This window comes from Sinohyriopsis cumingii, chromosome 8 (assembly GCF_028554795.1).
Source record: "Sinohyriopsis cumingii isolate HCF-2022 chromosome 8, ASM2855479v2, whole genome shotgun sequence".
Lineage (NCBI taxonomy): Eukaryota > Metazoa > Mollusca > Bivalvia > Unionida > Unionidae > Sinohyriopsis > Sinohyriopsis cumingii.
In genome coordinates, this window is record NC_142968.1 from 68,253,176 (window position 1) to 68,273,919 (window position 20,744).

At 34.1% G+C, this 20,744-nt stretch overlaps 1 protein-coding gene across 2 annotated transcripts in view; it reads left to right on the top strand.

Moving 5' to 3' along the window:
- The first annotated feature begins 2,621 nt into the window (after positions 1-2,621).
- LOC149793756 (dynein axonemal assembly factor 8-like) overlaps positions 2,622-20,744 on the top strand; it is an 82,921-nt gene continuing 64,798 nt past the window's right edge. Inside the window, exons 1-5 of one of the 2 annotated variants that reach the window (XM_089967740.1) lie at positions 2,622-2,746; positions 12,244-12,446; positions 15,052-15,820; positions 16,691-16,834; positions 18,408-18,548. In XM_089967740.1, the coding sequence (XP_089823866.1) occupies positions 2,731-2,746; positions 12,244-12,446; positions 15,052-15,820; positions 16,691-16,834; positions 18,408-18,548 (1,273 nt within the window). In that variant the 5' untranslated portion in view covers positions 2,622-2,730. Of the gene's footprint in view, positions 2,747-2,885; positions 3,024-12,243; positions 12,447-15,051; positions 15,821-16,690; positions 16,835-18,407; positions 18,549-20,744 lie in introns of those variants that run through there. The other variant, XM_089967741.1, reaches the window with a different exon arrangement.

The following is a 20,744-nucleotide window of genomic DNA, read 5'->3' on the forward strand; positions in this document are numbered from 1 at the left end:
TATATTTCTGGTGGAGATGGGGGAGTCCCAGCCGGGTGTCTTTCTAGTTTTTTACCCTCAGGATCGTATAATAAATATTTCTCAGTGGGACCCCTGTAGTTTGAAGCTGTTGGTTCCGGAGGTGGGTCCATATACCAGGGGCGTTCTACGTGAGGATAAAACTTTTCACGTATTTCAGGAAGTTCAATGGAGTGGCGAATATCAAAGGAGGATGAATCAGAACTTTCATCTTTAGGTGACGAACTTTTACTTTTAGGTGACGAACTTTTACTTTTGGGTGGCGAATCCTCAAATTTGGGTAGTGAACCCTTAAATTTGGGTGTTGAAATTTTTACATCTTTCCTTACTTGATAATTAACAATATCCGACAAAAATTTTGAAAAATCATCATCTTTAAAATTTACTGGTTTTCCTAAACTACCAAAATAAACTATCGCATACCAAACAAGATCGTTGATTTTATCAACATTAATATCTTTTTTCAAATAAATTTTTTTAGTTTTCAAATCAGCTTTTGAAGCAATTACAACTCTCGCAACATCATCTTCACGAATTGCATGTATGTTATCTTCATCCAAATAATTATCAGCAGGTAAACTAGGATCAGGAATAAACCAACCAGATTCATCGTATATGTATTTAGGTACAATTATCGGTTCATCACTCTGATCTTTTTTCTTTTTCGATTTTCTCTCTTTTTTCTGTGGTAGAGTTCTCTCTTTTGGTCTAGCTCCTAATTCCTCTGGTTGAAATATTGGCTCCTGTGGTTGAATATCTTCCTGTGGTGCTGCTTTTCTTCCTCGTTTTTTAGGTGTTGGTCTAACTTCTAATTCCTCTGGTTGAAATATTGACTCCTGTGGTTGAATATCTTCCTGTAGTGTTTCTTTTCTCCCTCGTTTTTTAGTTTTTTCCTTCTTCTCCTGTTGTTTTCTTTCTTTCTCCTCTTGTTTTCTTTCGTCCGCTACTTGCTTATTAAATCTTTGTGTATCTCTTGCCGCTTCTAAAAATCTTCTGTAACGCGGATCCGTTACTACACTCACATGTGTTTTTCCCGTATAAACTTTATATACCATGCTGTACCAATTATCACGAGTTCCATATCTTTTTTTTCCTATTGGAGTCAAATATTCATTTCGATCGCTAAAATAATTTTCCGCAAAATCACCAATTTGTTCTATAGTATACAATGCCGAGAGAGGTCGCGATATCATATCCCATCCCTCCTCGGTAAAATTTTCTCTTAAATTCTCAATATTAAACTTTCCTTTTATCATTAAAGGTTTTCCTCCAGGTTTTTTTCCTCCAGGTTGTCCTCCATCATCAATTGCAAGTTGTTGCGCCGCTGCTGCTATTGCTAATCGCTCGGGTAATGTTCGTGATTGATCCTCAATACCTTTCAACATAGGAAATATTCCACGTTTTCTGGCATCTGGATCTTTTTCGTCGCCATATACAACCTGCTCAATTGTTCCGGTCACTGGCTTCAACCATTTTGCCGAAGTTTCTGAAATTCCATGCTGCATATCTTCGTAACCACGAACATTTCTCTTAAATAATTGTTTTGTCGGAATGAACTTCTTTAATGCCGCTAATTGCTCTCGCGCTAATCTGGCAGAATGAGGTTCTCCAACTGTGCTAACTTTTCGACTCATCTTATTTTCAACTATATTGTTTTATTGTGAAATAAAATTAGCATCCGCAGTCGGAATTTGCACCATAATTCATTATGGCACAAACAAATTTTACAATACCCCCCCAAAAAATTGCTGGTTTTTTTTATGTCTGAAAATGCACTTTGGGTTGAAATTTTGCGGATTAATTTGCGCAGGAAGGTTTATTTTTGCTTTCTGAGGCTTCTACGGAGAAATGTTTGGTGGGAGGGTTAAAATTATCTGAGCCACCTGGTCTGTACGACTTCCCTGCTGCTCCATGTCTATGGTCCCTCGTCCTCTCCTGAAGCCACGATGACTCTGTGGCATAATCCTTTGATCCATGTGATGGACACGACGAACCAGCAGCATTCTGGCAAGCAGCTTGCTTGCTGTTGACAGCAAGCAGATACCCCCATAGTTGTCGCAGTATTGTGTGTTGTCTTTCCGCTTGTACAAGTTGACCATAGGTGTATCCTTGTACTCTTGTTGTATAGTTCATTGAGTCTACATTGACTGGGAGAGTTCAGTAACTTTATTTGCCATGTGCGTGCCTCCAGCTTTGTAAAATTTTGCTGGCATAGCATCTGCTGCAGTTGAATCGGGAAATTTTTCTACCGGCTAGAGTTGTTTTCTCTCTAGTCTATTTTTTTTTTGTGACTCTATGGTCTTAAACTAAGTAACACAAAGAAGCGGAATCAACATGATTACTAAAATCAATAAATTAACTCAGTATATGTGAAACCAATATATTTATTTTGCTGCATACATCTGCTAATTATAATTTTCGTGTATAAAATAATCACTTTCAGGATCTAGCATAATGCATACCATCGTGACAGATCTGCTCCAAGGAAAATGTATGCCTAAAGTAAAAAATAATTTTTCTCTGGCTATGAAAGTTATAGGTTCGGCTCCGACTTGGTTCGATTCGGGTATTAGTCAAACCCACACGAGACTTGGACGTAACATCCGAGAGTGTATACATATTTGTTTTGTTTACACCGGTAGTGTCAAAACAACATTAAAATCAGAATCCATATTAAAATATGCAAGTTAGAGATTATCATTCGACTAAAGTATGGCCAAAATAAAAGGTAGGTCACATGTTTTCTCTTTGTATTGATTTAATTTAAATTAACTTATAACCAGCGTCTGCTCAAGTCTCGACAAGTTGAAGCAATTGACCGGAAGTTGAGATCGTGTACATAATTACTATGGAAGCCGATGGAACTTTGCAGTTTTAAAACCAGCATTGTTTTCTTTCCTGAAATTTTACTACAGTCTATGTGTAAATTATATTTGTAATGAGTCGTTAAAAAAATTATTCAGACTGGCTTGAGCTTGGATATGTTAAAAATTTACGGTTTTAAGGTAGGCTGTCACCTAATTTCAGTGGTGACATACTTCATTTGTATTTTCATATTGTCATGCCACGCTAATTGTCATTATAAATATACTGCTTATCAAGTTATTACAACTGTGCAACAAACCGTAAAAGTGAACTGGATTCTGGACCACAACCACAACATAAAACAGCCGCGGTGGGTTCAGAACTATCTTACATATTATCAGTACCTATATAAATAAAAATACATTAGGGTGAACGCTCCCCACCCCCTTCACGTACCTATTTGGAATTGACCCTCATAACCCAGACCAAACTTTTCATAGCATAACAATATTTTGCACCAATAATTAGACAAATATTCAGCTTTTCATGCCTTCACAAAAGTTTAGAATCTTTCTCACCTTTAAGGAATGTTAGCATGGTTTCCTATATTGCCTGTTAATGTTGCCTTGATAAAGACTCCTTTAAATGATGGTTCAACTCATTTAATTTTCATTTGATGAATAAAATTGCAGTATTCCATTCAGCATACTGCACCATCTTATCAAACAGGTGTAATCATAACTGATGGGTTAATGAAGGAAAACTAGCTAAACATTTCTTAGTGATATACCGCCTTGTCTGCCTATTCTGCGCGTCAGGTAATTCTGCGCAACTATACATCATTTCTGTAAACATTTGATCACATGCTATTTTGGGTCAAAAATCCATTTTGTTTCCAGAAAGAAGAATCATACATTAATTAAGAAAAGTGATATTCATGAAGTGTACAAAAATATCCCCCAGTTAGACTTGAAATGCACATAAAAATGTGATTTCTAAATAGCAATGTGAAGACCCACTCCATGACCTTCTTTTAGAATCATACAAATAAACACATTATATTAAAGATACAAATGTGTACCTTAAATTGAAACTGTATTTTAATCCAAGTTTCCAGTTTTGCAAGAAGTTGTCCCATGTACAAATTCATCTGCTACCCAACGTGTCTACTTGCTGCTTGAACATAAATTCTCAACAAATTCCCCAGCATATAGTCTGTTTCTAAATTCTGTAGTAATTTTTCCCCATCAACAAGACATTGAAAACACATTGCATCATATTCATTGTTGTTTCTCTTCCACGTAATAGCTTAGTTTTCATAAAATGTTGAACTTTACTAACTTTTTTACAAAATCAATTTAGTTTGCTTAATATCTCTTTCCATTTATTCACATTTTTGTGTTGAATTTTGTAAAACTAGCTATAAACCTGACCTAATTACTCAACTGAACTGCTGAAAGAAACAGTCCAAAGTAATGTATTTCATTTCTATAGCAAGATGGATAAACATTACATCTTTTCAAAGCTTTGCGCAGAATAGGCTGGCATATCGCGAGTCAGGAAAATGGGGGTGGGTATCCCCTGTGTCCAAAATTAATATTATTTTGAAAAGAATATTCTAATGACAATTGCATCTTTTCAAATGGTAAGCATTGCTGTATGTTATTTTTGTCAATCGCTTGAATTCGGTATGTGTTTTGCTTCAATATTGGAAATGAAAACCTTAAGTACACAGAAATGCCAGACAGCAGTGTAATAGTAATTTGAATTTGCAATATACATTTGCAATATAAATATCTGCACATTGCCTCAATGACACTGTTTTTGGCTAAGGTTTGTGTACTTTAATATATCATTACTGATTTTAAAAATTGTTTGGGGTAGTGCTTTTTATTATTAGGTTTAGAACTTTTTAAAGTTCATGACTGCCTCAGGCCAGATATAGCATTAAAAATGTGTCTGGTTGTCCAGTAAGTTTGGTTTCTCTTCCTCTCCCAAGATTGCCTCAAGCAAAATTATCCAACAATTTATGTGTATGTATGTATATGTATATATATATATATATAGATCATTAATATATAGATCATTAAGTTCATGCGTTAAGACACAGCTCTATGAGAATACATTTTTTTAATTATTTTTAAATGGAAAAAGCAATAGTATGTTAAGTTCTTGTATTTATGTTGTGTCAGGTTTAAGAAAGTCCAATAGCCCAATGCTCAGGACCCCACAAAATTAAGCCCTTCTTGTTCATTTAGTCACCAATTGGATCTGCAGCAGCCAAAAAAAAAACCAATGTGTTTTCAAATTTGCAGAAAAGAAGCATTTAGCCTACAATGAAAAGCATCTTTTATTTTGAAATTTTGAAGTTTTTGAAAGATACCTAAAAAAATTGTACTCTGTTCTCTTCTGGGTTCCATATGTAGTTCCTTCCATATTTTGAAGACTGGCTGCTTATTTGTATGAAAAGTTGTGCACAAACTTTTGTACAATGCAAAACATGTGACCTATGAAAGAGGAAAGGCACTGTTCCTGTTTTCTGTATTTCACTGGTTACCTATACTTAGCACTTATTTGTACAGCACGAATAACAGTAAGTTGTCCCTTGTTCACTCTGACTTAATTGGCAATGCATTACTGGTCAAATATATCAAGCAGGACCTATTAGGGGTGAAACAATACACCAGTATGCCATTTATCAATACAATTCATGATGAACTGCATACAGTAAAAAAACATATCAATGTACCTATCAACCTAATGGTATTCTCATCTTTTGAAAGTCTATGAGTGGTGGGTTATGGTTCCATTTTATGTGCTGATGTCATGGTTATATTTCCAGTATGCAGATTACAGACAGGCTGAGGCTTATCATCTGTTCATATGCCAGTCTCATCCATAACAAGATAAGAATAAATACTTATAAATAGATTACTTCTTAGTTGTAAGTGATTTTAATTCAACCTTTTAAGCTATTACAGGCTACTCCATTTGATCAGATGTAAGAGTCCTCATGGTCACTTAAAGTTTGAAGGCAAGATTGTGTTATCTTGAAAACAAACAAAAAATATAGTTTAGTTTCTTTGTGCAAGGAAAATCTAGAACAAATCTTAGTGTGGGAGCTGAGATGACCAAAAACCAGAACCAACACATTGTACTTCAGGTAGCTGCAAAATAACTATTGCAGCCACCGACACTCATTTTTGTCAGTATAAAAGGAAATTATTGACAAAACAACTCCTTTTCTACAAGTTAACAAGATGGCAATAACTCGTTTGGTTAGGAATCTGGCCCCTCACCAATAATCAGCAAATAATCAGCACATGTCAGTTGCTAATTACATATATGAACGTAAAAGAAGGCATTCCAGACTTGTTTTGACATAATTACATCATATATCATTTAATAGCCACTTTTGCATCAAGCTTATTTGTTACTTTGTGTCTCTTTTTATTGGGTTTTAATGCAATGCTTCTGTTGTGTCACAATGTGAATGAGCTTCACTCTGTGACACACCAGAAGTGTAGTCTACAAATTCAGTTAGGCAATATACAAGCAACATTAAACTTTCACATAAAATTGATTATTAAATGATAAGTAAAGTGTGATGAAGAACAAGTCTAGATTTTTTCCTTGACCTAGATATATTATCAGTGGTTGAACATGGTGACAGGATAAAATAATTAGCATGGAGTTGGTGGTGGTGGGGGAGACTGATTTTAGAACACATAATTTAGTTACTTTGTGTGATTTTGTAGAAGGCAAGTAGTTGCTGTCATTGTTATTTTTTAATCTGACAGAAATGAGTGCATGTGCCTGCAACATCTGTCTCAGATGAATTTTCAGTTTAAGGAACAAAAAGGCAAAAAACTAATAATTATTTATAACTTCTGAAATTTAATGTAACTTTTATTGTGTAAGTATTGTTTTGTTTTGATTCTTCACTTCTTGTATTGATATAATTATGGAAAAAGTATCTATATACTGCCTATACTCGCTTATGAGATGAGACCAACTGCTGACTGCACAGACCCCTACCTGCAGTTGCATAACACATGGGCAGATCAGGGTCTGTTTAGTTTGTTAGGAGTAATCAGTACAACAAACAAAATAGACCCTGATCTGCAAAGGCATTATGCTACAGCAGATCTGGATCTTTGTTGCTTGCAATTTAAATCAACTTAAAATTGAGTATATCTTGTTTACTTTATTTAATTTGCAATGTTTGTTAGTTATTTTTATTTTTTATTTTTTATTTTTTATATGCTATTGTAATGTAACATTATATTTTGGACTGAACCTTGTCCAGAATTAAGTTAATTTGCTACTTGACCTGAATTATTGCTTTTTTATGTAAACAACTAAGACATAGCTAAAATATTTTCAGTGTATATTGGGTTTAATATTAGGATCATTATTAATAGAAGTAAACATTTTTATATGGGTCTGTGTCATGCTTATACCCTGGCATACCTGACATACTGAAGGTTCTGTATTATAACCTTAGTAACAGACCTTTTAATTATAACTAGGATTGTATTATGTACACATTTAGAACCTTCCAGATTTAAATTTTCCGTTAAGTAATATTTTTATTAGATAAAGCTAATTGTGAACCAAGGTCAAGCATAGTACTTTATAATCTTGTAACTGGAAAAACTTTCATTTGTAATTCATATGGGCTGGAATTTATTTCTTCAAATTATTTAAATCAGGTGATTTTTCTCTGGAAATAGAGAGTGATCATGTAAAATCAGATTCTTGGACTGAGACATTCACTGGAATTTATAGTGAATTCAACCTGGAATTATATTACTGTGTTTCAACAAAAGACTGTTGGTACAACATCATGCTATAGGCCACTACAGACACATCAACACTTTCAGTATTGGATTTAATTTGGATTTCCACTAAACTGTATTCAGAACTTTATATGTAGGACTTGTGTTTTGGAGTTTTAACATAGCTTTAATAATTTGTTTGGTCATATTGCTATGATGTCTGCGTGTGACAGTTTATAGTGATGTCTAGCACTGGGGCATCATGCTGCAGGCATGTAGCATAATGTCCCACCCAGTCACATTATCCTGACACCAGACCGACCAGTCCAAGTACTAACCTCTTAATGCTGAGTGCCAAGCGAGGCAGGTGCAAGTGGTGTTTTTTGTAAGTCTTTGGTATGATTTGGCCAGGGTTCGAACTTGTGACCTCCTCATCTGAAGGACTTATGTTTGTAGATTTTCAATCTTTTCTATTACTTATTTGAAGAACATAGGACTCGACAAAAATTGTATTAATTAATCATTTCATCCCTGTACCTGTTAGATTGTTTGACAATTAAGCTTAGCTAAGGAATTAGCAGCTTATTAAAAGACCTCAGAACAATGGGATTTTTTCCTCCCTAAGGAACTGGGATCATTATATTATATGTAAATCCATTTAATTCAGAGTTGGTAGCCACAGATTATTTTGGTACTGATTGAATTTTTTCTTTACTATTGACACATTCACAGTACTATCACATGAATTAATTATGAAAAGTGAAGTTACTGTTTTTACTAATTGATATTAAAATAGGCAAATGCCTCTCAGATTTCAGCTTTGATAGATAAACATGGAGAGTTTTGCATTGTTCAGAGAACAAAGTTACTCAAAGGTCCATGAATACTTATCAGTCCCTAAATACAGATTATACACTGATTGAAAGGCATACAGTCAGAAATTGCAAGAACTGAGGTGTGTACCATAACTATTTATAATTTACCACCTGAGCATGCAGAAACTGTGAATTGTTGGAAACCTTACTGGTTGAGGGATCATCTTCAGTGGAATGTCAAAAAGGAACAGTGACTAGTATCACTAGGATTAAACATGTACACTAATATTTCTGGATGTGGTTGGTATGTCAAGACAATGGTAATAATTAGGGCCCTCTCAGGCAAGTGGATTTTAAACCAGGACAAGTGTTGTTTTAAAAAGATATTTGCTCAGGGTCTGTGTCAAAATTATGTTCAAGCACAATGGTGCAGTTGGACATTGGTTAGTATCATGACCTGGAGGAAAACTTTGTTTTACATGATATATTTGAGAAGTAAATAAACAGATGAGTTTAACTTCTTTCGAATTTTGCTCATTTCATTTCATATTTAAAATACAGCAATTTAAATGATGTGTAAAAACAATAGTAAAAGTATGATCTTTTCTGGCACAAAGAATTGTTATCTGAGCTAGTGGAATCTGAGTCAGGGCTTGTGATATTTTAAAGTGACACAGTCTTATTGTTGTTTTCATCTCTTAATTTGGTTTGGTTTATTTATTTATTTACATTTTTATTTACTGGAATTACACAGTGCTCAGTACTATTTTTTGCACTAAAACATTACTTCGGAATTATAGTGAATTCAGACAAGGACATTTTGTGTTATATTATTGTGATATATCCAAAGACTGTTAACACATCACCACATGGCAGGCCATTGACACCTTAGCATGTTCATGGCACATCAACACATTCTGTATTGGAATTTATTTGAAATACCACTGGAATTCAATTGGAACTTAATGCATTAGGACTTGTGATAGACCATTTAGGACTGTTTTAGACTTAATTCACAATACTGTAATTTCTTTCTAAATTTTCACTTTTTAATATAGAAAAAAATTATTTAGTTGAATTTTACAAAATTAGTTGGGGCCCCGAGTGGCCAAGTGGTCTAAAGCGCTCTCCGTTACGGATCACTGCCATCTCACCTTTGTCTGCATGGGTTCGAGTCTCAGATTCTGCCAATGTGAGAAAGCTTGCCAGTAGCTTCTCATGGGTTGGTGGTTCTTTCTGGGGTTTTCCTGGGTTCTTTCTCCACCATTAATACTGGCCGCCATGTATAGCCTATTGTGTGCTGAAAATCGGCATTAAACCCCACAACAACAACAACAACAAAATTAGTTGGTTTTTACTCTTTTCTGTTACTTAGCTCAAGACTTTAGAGTCATAACAAACTCAACATTTGAACTGCAAATGAAAATTGTCAATCAAGTCTACACATTTTTTTTATCTTGAGATCAGCAGATAAAAAGATAATTTAGACATTTTCTTTTCCTGACACTGTTTTCTGATATTTTGTATACCCTTGAACATTAACTTGTCCATGTTTTGTGTTTGCACATTTTGGTTCACTTTATCTTTAATCCAGTATTATTAATCCAGTGTCAAACCCTCATGTAACTGTAACCTTTTGACATGGGATTTTTACTGATATAGAAGTAGCCATTACCCAACAAGTTGGTATAGTATATTGTATTCCTGATGACCAACTTAATGATCAAATGTTGACCATTAATGAAATAATAATGTTCATTATAAGTTTTGACGTTATAATTTTACATTATAATTAGACTGCCATACCAGGCTTTCACATTGTGAAAAATGGTTGCCTGACATTAATTTTTGTTTGTCCTGAGGGTCTTGGTAGTGGATTTTTCTACACACAGTTTCTGTAATTAGAATATGTTTATACAATATTTGTTGTTGCTGCATTATGATTCTGAATGTCACCAAAATGTAAACAATGGACAAGTTTCAGTGACCAATTATGGATTTGTAGTTGCACTGATGTGACCTTTTTAGTTAACGCAAAGTCCTAACATGTCTCATAAATGCTTCAGAACAGAAACTATTGAGAGTTTATCAATAATAGAGAGGATAATTGTCTCTTAAAGGCAAATTTGTACTGTCCCATTGCCAATGTTTAAACAGATGGAGTTTGATGTCAAATAAATTTTAATACAGTTGCCAGGATTGGAATATCAATATTTTTTGCTAGTACATTGTATTGCCACCTCCACCCCCACATCAAGATATTTACAATATAACAAGAAATGGAAGGTACAAGGTTGTAGAGTTGTTGACATTAACAAGCACAGAAAGTTAATGGTTTTGTAGGCTTATGTAATATTTTCATATTACTGAATATTAATTTTTTTAATAAAGTTTCTCATATTATGGCCTGTTAAGCTCATCAGTTCTCATGTATAAATAATTACAAGGTATGTACAGTATCATGTTATACATCATGTATCTTGTTCTGTTTATTGTGAATGATATTCTTCATTATGGTACATGTATATCATTGTATCATTGTGAATGATACATGTACTGTACTGCATTTGTATTACATTGTATAATATTGTGAATAATAATGAACATTACAGTACATGTGTAACATATTGTCCCATATTGAAATATCAGAGGTAATTTATTTATAAAAAATACTTTAAATACCAGATGATTTTTTAAAAGTTACTTTTAATTAACATAATAAATATTTGTTCATGAAGAAATATCAGAGTCATTACCCTAGTTGTCCTAGAAAAGAATCTACAAGGCTTATCTTTTGGCTAATAGATTTGCATTGGGTATGGATATTGAATTAATGCCTAGGCTCATTGCCAGTATTTTCATTGAGACAAAGCTGTGTTGGCTGAGGTAAAATGACCTTAAATAAGTTTGCTGTAGTCTTTATAGTTATACAAAGATGAAGTGCTTATTGGGGTTTTATTTTCATTCCATTTTTATTCCAGTGTGAAGGCAGAAGGGGCCACATTGTTTTGCTGCTGTCTGTGTGTAAGTCCATACAGACTGTCCTGAATTCATATTAGCATGAAAGCACAATAAGTATTAGACCTAGAGGCATGAAATTGTATGCATGTAACCACTTTATACATAGATGACCTGTTTTGATTTTTAGGCCATTACAGCTATAACTTTACAAAAAATTACACATTTTTGAACTTTTTGGACTTGGGCTTTTTTGACAAAAATCTTTTTAGAACAATTAAGCAAAGAAACCACTTGAGTTAACAAATGAAATTTGGTTGGCATATTTGTATTAATATTTAGATGACCTGATTAGATTTTCAGATCATGAAAGCAATTTTTGTTTTCTACTCATTTTTCATATTTTTTATAACCTTTTTAAAAAAAATGAAAACATCATTAGCACAATTTAAAAAAAACGCTTGAGGTAGACAGATCATTTATGCATGTTTCTATGCAGGGTATTCTTCCTGAAGATTAATGTGGAGGCCACATATTTATAAAACTGAATATACATTCAAAGGAGATATAAAAAGGTGTGAAAAAATAGAAAACGTTCATATACCTAATTATTAAATTAACCAAAACATGTATTGTTTTCAGTTTCAGATTTGGTCCTGCTTGCAGGACAAGAAAACGTAAGTCTAAATATACATTGGAGGAATGATCAGACAAAATTATCTTTCGTGTAAAAATGTTCATCTTACTTTATGTTGTTTGGTAAGTGTCACAATTCATATGTATATTTTGTGTACAACACATGTATTTGTGTTGTTGAGGAAATGAATCACTGTTGTGCAGTCTTCATGTTTTGTTTTGCATTGCAGGTCAGCAAATGGACTCCTCAGCAGACAGTCAGAATATTGACACATATTTACAAGAGTCTGACCTCCAGGAGTCAGAGGTCACAGAGGGCATGGCAGTCAGCATGAATCAGATCCCTGGTATATCTAGCCTGAAACCAAAGATGGATTCCATCTTTTCTGAAGTAGTGAAAAATCTGCCAGAAATAGATTTTGATCTGTCAGATGTAAGTATCCAACACTGTTATGGTTATAACTCAGATTTGTTTAAAAGTTAGTTAATATATAAATAAGACTTGGTGACACATTTTTATTTTGAATGGAAAACTGACAATATTTATGATTAAGTTTAAAAAGCAAAGCTCATATTGTGTTTAAATTTATATTATATTTAAACTATAAGAAAGCTATTACTGGTTACTGAAAAAGATACAAATATTTCCATTATTATTCATTTATTTAGTTCAAGGGTTTGTTATGTGGATATTTCTGAATTGTTCTCAAAATCCTGGAGCTAAGGCCTCAAAATCTTTCTATTCCATCTTTACAATATCAATGAATGTGCAAGTTATGTTTTAGGCAGTACCCTTGTGCCCATGACCTTTCCTTAATCATCTTTGACACAAGAAAGTTATCTCTATGGCACTCACATTTTTTTTGCATAAAAAACATCCAAGAAAATATAGGATATTGCAAGTAATACTTGTTTGGCTGAACCAAATGTATCCCAGGAATGCTGAGTAGCATGCATTGATTGCCAGAGCAGCATAAGATCATCAATTTCATTTACTGACAGAAATGTCTTCCTGATTTTGATTAGTTTGGGCACCAATTGATAGAAATGTAAAGAAGGGAAGATGAAAAGTTAAGTGAAAATTCTGCTGCAGTTGTTTCTAAAGTTGCACACAGGGAGGAACTAATGTAGGCACAAATATCCCAAATAAATTCAATCAAGGAATCAGTCAGGCATGGAAATTCAAATCCCAGTATGTAGTGTTTCTGATGTGGGAGGCAAAAAATGATCACAGGCACTCGTAGGGCATTCCATTAGATTTAAGGTTATAAGGATAAGTTGCCAAAGTAGGCAGAAGTTTGGGGGACTTACACCAGCAGGGATACAATTTTTAAAAAGATTAGATGTAAAGTTAAAGCAGCCAGGTAAATCACCTGGCTCCTTGCTGATAAGGAAAGCTCTGACTCAGCTGGTGCATTTATTTATTTTTGCAATAAATACTCAATCTTCCCACATTGTGTGTGATGAGTCAGTCTTTTTAAGTCAGACAGTAGCAGTTATAAAATCTCCATCTCTATCATGTCCTGAAAAGTGGACACAGTTTAGTGGACAAGGAAATTGTAGGAACTGTGCTGTAGCCTGAAATTACGATGACAGATTCAAAACATATAATGCTGGAAAAGTGAATATTTATTGTAGAAATTAATATATCCTGTGATAATTTTATGTGTTTCAATTAATTTCTTCAATAAACAAGAAACAGGCAAATGATTAAAAGTTTTGATCAAGTGGGGGCCATTGGGCCCCATTTTTTTCCATATCTGGAATGAACCCTGAATGTGTGTTGCATAGTCCATACATTTGTTGCCGTATTAAGGCTGTAACAGTTACAAACAGTTGCAAATGTTTACATGCCTTGTAAAAATCTAAAGAATCAATATACATGTGCTCTTAAATTATTGTTGTGGATTATGATAACAAGATAGTCGGGAAGATAATAGATGTAAGTCTTTTTATCATTGATGTTTGTTAATAATTGTATCTGTTGTTTAAGTACAAGTCAAGTGTCCTGTTGAAAAAAGTTTGTAAGTTTGTTAAATACTACTTGCAGAGTAAGTTTGACAGACACTGGATCATCATCTCAATGACTTTAGTTAAATATACATTACTGTACTATTTTTCACTTGTTACCTCGGTAACTGCTAAATTAGCAGCTTATCAATGCAAATATTTTGGTAACAAAACTAAATTTATCTTTTATCTAGATTTAAAATTTACTAGTCCATAATAGTTCAATCTCTCTGTTGGCATGTGTCCGTGTGTTTGTGTGAGATTTGGATTTTTAATGTAGCTTTTAAAAAAATTAAGTCATATTGCTTTGATGTCTGCAGTGTGGCAGTTTATAGTGATGTCTAGCACTGGGGCATCATGCCACAGACATGTAGCATGATGTTCCACCCAGTCACATTATCCTGACACCAGGCCGACCATTCCTAATACTAACCTCTTAATGCTGAGCACCAAGCGAGGTAGCCGTTAGTACCATTTTTATAAGTCTTTGGTATGACTTGGCTGGAGATCGAACCCACAACCTCCTGCATCTGAGGTGGATGCTCTAACCACTAGCCACCAGAGCAGTTTCTCTGTTGGCATGTTTATACATATACCACATGGCACAAGTACACAATATGTCTATCTGGGTTAAACTAAGAACAGCAGCAACAATGTAACATCAGGCAGTCATTGAGTATCAGCAACCAGTTCAAGGGATGATTTCAAAACTTTTTCATATCATAGGTCACATGTTGTATTCATTTAAATGGAATATTGACTTTATACATGTTTAAAGATGTTGTATACATACGGTAGTTGTTAGTTATCTAGATGTGACTACAACTGAAAAACTGTTCCATGTGTATGATTAAAAAATATGCGGAAACTCCTTGAACCAAAGAAGCATGATAGCAAAACAGAATAATAGTTATTGGCAATTACATATTAAATTTACACTAGATTCATTTTAAACCAAGATATTAACCAAAAATAGTCAGGTCTTAAAAACTGTTACAACTAACATCATTATCTTCTTATTTAAACAGATAGAGTCTGATGAAGAACCTGTGATCTTCCACCAGCACTTGAAATCTTCCCTTATTGATGTTGAGAAAGACCAGGATGCCAGTGAGAGTAGTGAATCTAGTCCCAGTGACACACCAATTTCACAGCTACAAGACAGTGGTCCTGTTGATACCAGCAGCATAGTTTTCAGCAACTATATGATGGAAACTTATGACAATGATTTGGCATATATGCTTCAGAAGGAGGGACATTCAGGAAAATCTAGCTGGACAGAGATGTTCAGCAAGAAAGAGGATACAGATGAAAGTAGGGATGACACTGAAGAGGATAATGTTATAAATGACATTGAAATAAAAAGTGACAGTGGCTATGAAAATTCAGACCTAAAACTGCAGAGCTGGATGGAAATGGAAATACATGCTGAGGATTTGGATAAGGATATAGACACTGCAGAGGAGGATATGGACCAGAATAATATAAACAAGAAGGAGGAGAGAGGGGATGGTGATTTTGAAGTTGAGGATGCTTTAATCAATACTGCAGAGAGAAAGAGAGCAATGGAGGAGAACATTACCAGTAGAAATACCATAAGAGAGGAAAATTTCACAGAAGAAAATTGGAGGGAGGACTGGTATCACACCCTTTCTGAGACAGATAAGGAAGATAAGAAGATGAAGAGACAGTTTGAAAAGGAGAAACAAAGGATGAAAGATATGCTGATAGCAACAAGTTATGTGTCTGCAAATGCCCCAGTACTTTCCACAAAAGCACTTAATAATATTGATTTAGGTATGTAGTGAAGAGTGAACCAGTTTTAAAGATGTTTAATTGTTTGCCCCGGCCATATTCTGTGGAGAGAGAATATATAATGTTACCCATGTCTGAGCATCCATTGCAAATAAGATTTGATGGATTATATGGAATTGTACCTGTTGAATAGGTCTGATATCAAGAAGTTAGATTTTCACATTTGTTTTTAAAATCAAAAGTTTACTGTGCAGGCAGGGCTGAAGTTCTTTGAAATTCAAACACTTGTCATGAGCAAGTGGTTTCAGAAAATTCACTTGTCCCACCTATATTTTCACTTGGCTCAAGCATTCATTATGCCCAGAGAGCATGGATGGCCAGATAAAGTGTGAAAAAAGGCACTGTCCCAGACTAATACTTTTAATTAGAACATTTTAATTATCTGACTTAAAATATGAATAGTCTGGGACATTAGGCTATGGGATTTGGTTAATTCTGCTTGCAGGAAACCATTTACCTTAAATAGTCAGCAAAATTCCCTTCCAGAAGCAGGGATATAACTTGTGATGGCAAAAGTGAAAGTATTACTGCTGAATATCATATTATTATCTATGAAACTGTGATGGTCCTGGTTTTGATAATAGCATACAATCTGATATGTGCTTAATTATCTGTTTGTTGGAATTTATTTTTCTTGCTTCTCTTTATTGTGTTACTATTTGTGATTAAAAATTTTATCATGTCCAAATGCAGTTAATGCAGAATACTTTATGCAGAGGGACATTGACCAAAGTGTATACTAAATTGGTATTGCTCATATAAATTGCTTGGGTTCTTGGTTTTAAGGATTTTGAGGAGTAATGATGAACTTTTTAAAAATTAACCAGATTAAATAAGATTTCTGTTCTGTAGATTCCTTACTCCAGAGTCTTCAGGAGGATAACCGATACGGACTACCACGTCCACTCACAGCTTTGGAGTCAGAGAGGCGAAACAATGAAGCCAATAAAGCTCTCCATGAGGCAGAGGAGGGATCTCCAGAAAGTTTTGGACAAAGTAAAATATGATCAGTCATAAAAAATTTGTGTCATTAAAATCCTTTGAATTTAGCATATTTACAACTCAGACATGTAGACAGTTGGATGGGAGAAAGTGATAGCTATACCCCACCCCCATATTATATACTTGAGGGAGAAAATATACAAAATTAGGAATGTGAATAACTTTTGTTATAAATGTCTGGAGTGAAATACTAGGTCAAACATTTCTCTAACAAGGAAGACCAGTGATAGCTCCCCAAAATTTTGACCATGAAGTAAGAAAATCACATCCTTTTTGACCTAATTTTGAATAATTTCTGTTCTGTGAAATAATTTTAAAACAAATAGATGGATATAAAGACAAGTGACTGGAAAGACATAGGACTTTAGAAGGTTATATGAAAAAATTAATTTTGTTAGCTGTTCTCATCATAGACAAAAAATACATTATCATATGGCCTGTTGTCTGACATCTGTTGATCAATTACTATTTGTCTGCCCATTAGAATAAGTTTCTTATCACTGCTTCTCCTAAATTACTTTGAAGATTGCCATGAAACTTGATACATACATTCATTCCAGGGTTTTGTTGGTCCTAAATTAAAAAGGCATCACTTATAATCGAAAATTTTGTTATCACTACTTAACCACAGTGGATGATCATGTCAGTTTGGCAGCCATATTGAAAGTCTTGTTATCATTAGTCTTCCTGAACAGTAAGTCATATCAACACGGAAAGACTTCTTATGGTATCTAGTTAGTCCTAAATTAAAATTTTGCCAATCTGACCTCCAGTATAGTTACCATGCTGGCTAGTTTGAACATCTTGTTATCATTACTCCTTTTGGATGAATGATCATATCAACATGGGGTTTTCACCAAAATACTTGTGGACCTCTCCGATGGCCTAAGTGGTTAGAGTGTCTGTCTTGGATGTGGGAGGTTGTGGGTTAGAGCCCTGGCTGAGTCATACCAAAGACTTATAAAAATGGTACTAGCAGCTGTCTTACTTAGCATCCATCATTAACAGGTTAGTGTTAGGACTGGTCGGGTTGCTATCAGGATAATGTGACTGTGGCATGATGCCCCAGTGGTAGACATCACTATAAACTGCCACACTGCAGACATCATAGCAAATGACTAAAATTGCTAAATCTGCATTAACAGTCCAGAAATGCACACACACCAAAATACTTGTGTGTCAAGTTGGCCCTTAATGAAAATGGTGCAGTTCTGACATCTATAATGGCCTCCATGGTGGTGATCTTTAAAGTCTATTATTTCTACTACTTCTGAATGGATGGTCATATCTACATGGAAGTTTTGCCAAAAGACTTAATATGATAAATAGTTGGTCCTAAATAAAAATGGTGCTGTCCATGAAACACCAGACTATTATAAACTGCAGATACAGGCACAAAGATGCTTCAATTTTTAGATAAATAATAAAAATGGAAAATGTGTGCATGGATTGCTTTTTAGACAGTTCTTGCAAAAGAACAGAATCAGATTAGAAACAATATTAAGTTATTGCAAGTTATTGCTATGTTTCAAAGGTAGTATTTTTCACAATTTGTTTTGCTTTCCAGAAAGCTCTGGTTCTTTGACATTGATTCAGCGGTTAGCTCAGATTGCAATGGAGGAGAGTGGTGTTGATATTAGTAACATTGACCCCTCCACTGGAGCCATCAGGAGCAATGCTGAGGAAAAGAAGGATACCCAGGAATCAGGTCTGATAAACTTAGATTTATAGCATTCTTGAAAACATGGGAGGTGGGTGGTGGTGTTTGGGGTGTATATTTAGAAAAACCATGACCTTGGAATAGAGTGTGAAAGATAACAGTACATTGATATTGATCCTCTCCTCTAGGACTTTAGCGAGATATGCAATGGACAACAGGGATGTCGAGTAATCAGGTCAGCTACACTCCATGTCTATGTTTAATCTGTGCTTCCATGCAAAGGAGTGGATAGATTGATTTTTCAGTTGTTTAGTGGGAAGAATTGTGAGTGTACTAAGAATGTTGACATTTACACTGAGAGAATCTATGTACACCTGTGAACAACAGGAGATTTAGGAAGCACATTCCAGTTCTAAATATTTTGTAAAACTATCCTCAAATTTAGATTGTGCATTTTCTTGCACAAGATTTGTGACAATACCAGAATTTTTGTGGCTGGTATACAAAGGATAAAAAATAACTCGGTAGTAGAAATATTCTACACCAGGGAGGCCTTTTTTCCCTGAAAAAAAAATAGCTGAAAAATTCATCAAATTTGAGGAAATCCTCAAATTATTCTGAGAAACAAAACCAGACTAATTCCTGGATTAATGGAGGATATTATTAGTGGATTTGAATCCTTAGTACCTACTTAATCTTTAGTGAAAACTTGTATGGAAGGAAGAAATTTTACCATTTGTGCATTTTGTCATTTAATTTCATATCCCCAATACACCTATTGAAATCAGATGCAGTATGGATACATATTGTGATATTTGTTGCCTAGATTGGATTAATATGACCTATTTTCTTGGTTTACCATGATTAACCTAAATATCAAGACCCCCAAAATAATTGCTTTTCTATTAGTCCCAGTAATTATGTACTAATAAAAGTTAAAGTATCAATTTTCTAGGATATTTGTCTGGAAAATTAAATATCTTTATTGTCATGATTATGTACCATTGTTCCCAACAAGTTCTTTTCTGGTTGGAAATAGTCAAGGGGGGTAAACTAGGTTGCAATTTATACTTGCTTGCTGATAGAGAACACTTAATGATTAATGTTTCAGTGTTTTCTTTTATAAATGCAGATTCTGGTTGCATTTCTGATGTTTGCTTTTCATTCTTTTTACTATAAAGATATGACAGTCTGTTTATCGAGAAACAGGTCTACAAGCATCATCCAGTTCTAATATCAAGATTATTTTTGACAACAGGATATGTCAATGAAGTGATATACATGTATTCTTATTATCTTACCTCTATTTTCCTTCAAAATATTTTGAAACATTCTCAATACTACCACTCTAGAAATGGCTAACCAAATCACTTAGACTGGTTCATCAATATAATTGTAGATTTCTATTTGTACTACTATTATGGGTATGAAGATTAAATCAGCTACTGGTATGTCCAAAATGAGGTTATCAAGGGGAAAGAATCCATTAAATAAAAATATGATCTCAAGAACTTAATAACTCACAAGCTAGATTTGTTGACAGCTTTGTCACAAATGAATGTAAACACAGTTTTAATTTTACTGGAAATGGGAAAACAAAGATAATAAACTGCATAAAATATTGATACCTTTTATCACACAAGTTACTCTGCTTGCAGTGAAAATATGAATTGGTGTGCATGACTTCTTTGTCTCTCTTAATGCACTCTTCAGCAGTAAAAATAAGAGAAGCCAGAAATCAAATGCTGGCTTGATGTAACATTGATGACAATTGATTTAACAGTTATCAAAGTGATTCATTAAGTAATTGCACCGAATGTCTTAAGAATCGAAAGGTTGTTTTTCCTCTACCATTACCTTTAGCAAGTTTGCAACTCTGTATGTTTAGGAAACTGTTTCATTTTGAGTTGTGCAGCATTTCATCTTTTTATTGCTGCCTATTGAATACTCCTTCGTTGATCCATGGGATAATTAGGGTAATCAAAACAATTTTATGGTTGAAAGATTGACTATTCAGTCATCATTTTTTGAGGAGGTAAAGCATTACTTAGTTTGCATTTCAACTTTAAAGAAGCTTGTTTTGTGTCTGAAATTTTTTGTACTATTTAAAATTATTACAACTTTAGAAAATATGATGTCTGGGAGATTGGAAGGACCAATTATTTAGCATCATTATGATAGTTCAGTATTACTATGAAATCTAGTCTACAGTCTATTTCTGATATCTAACTTTCACCATTTTGA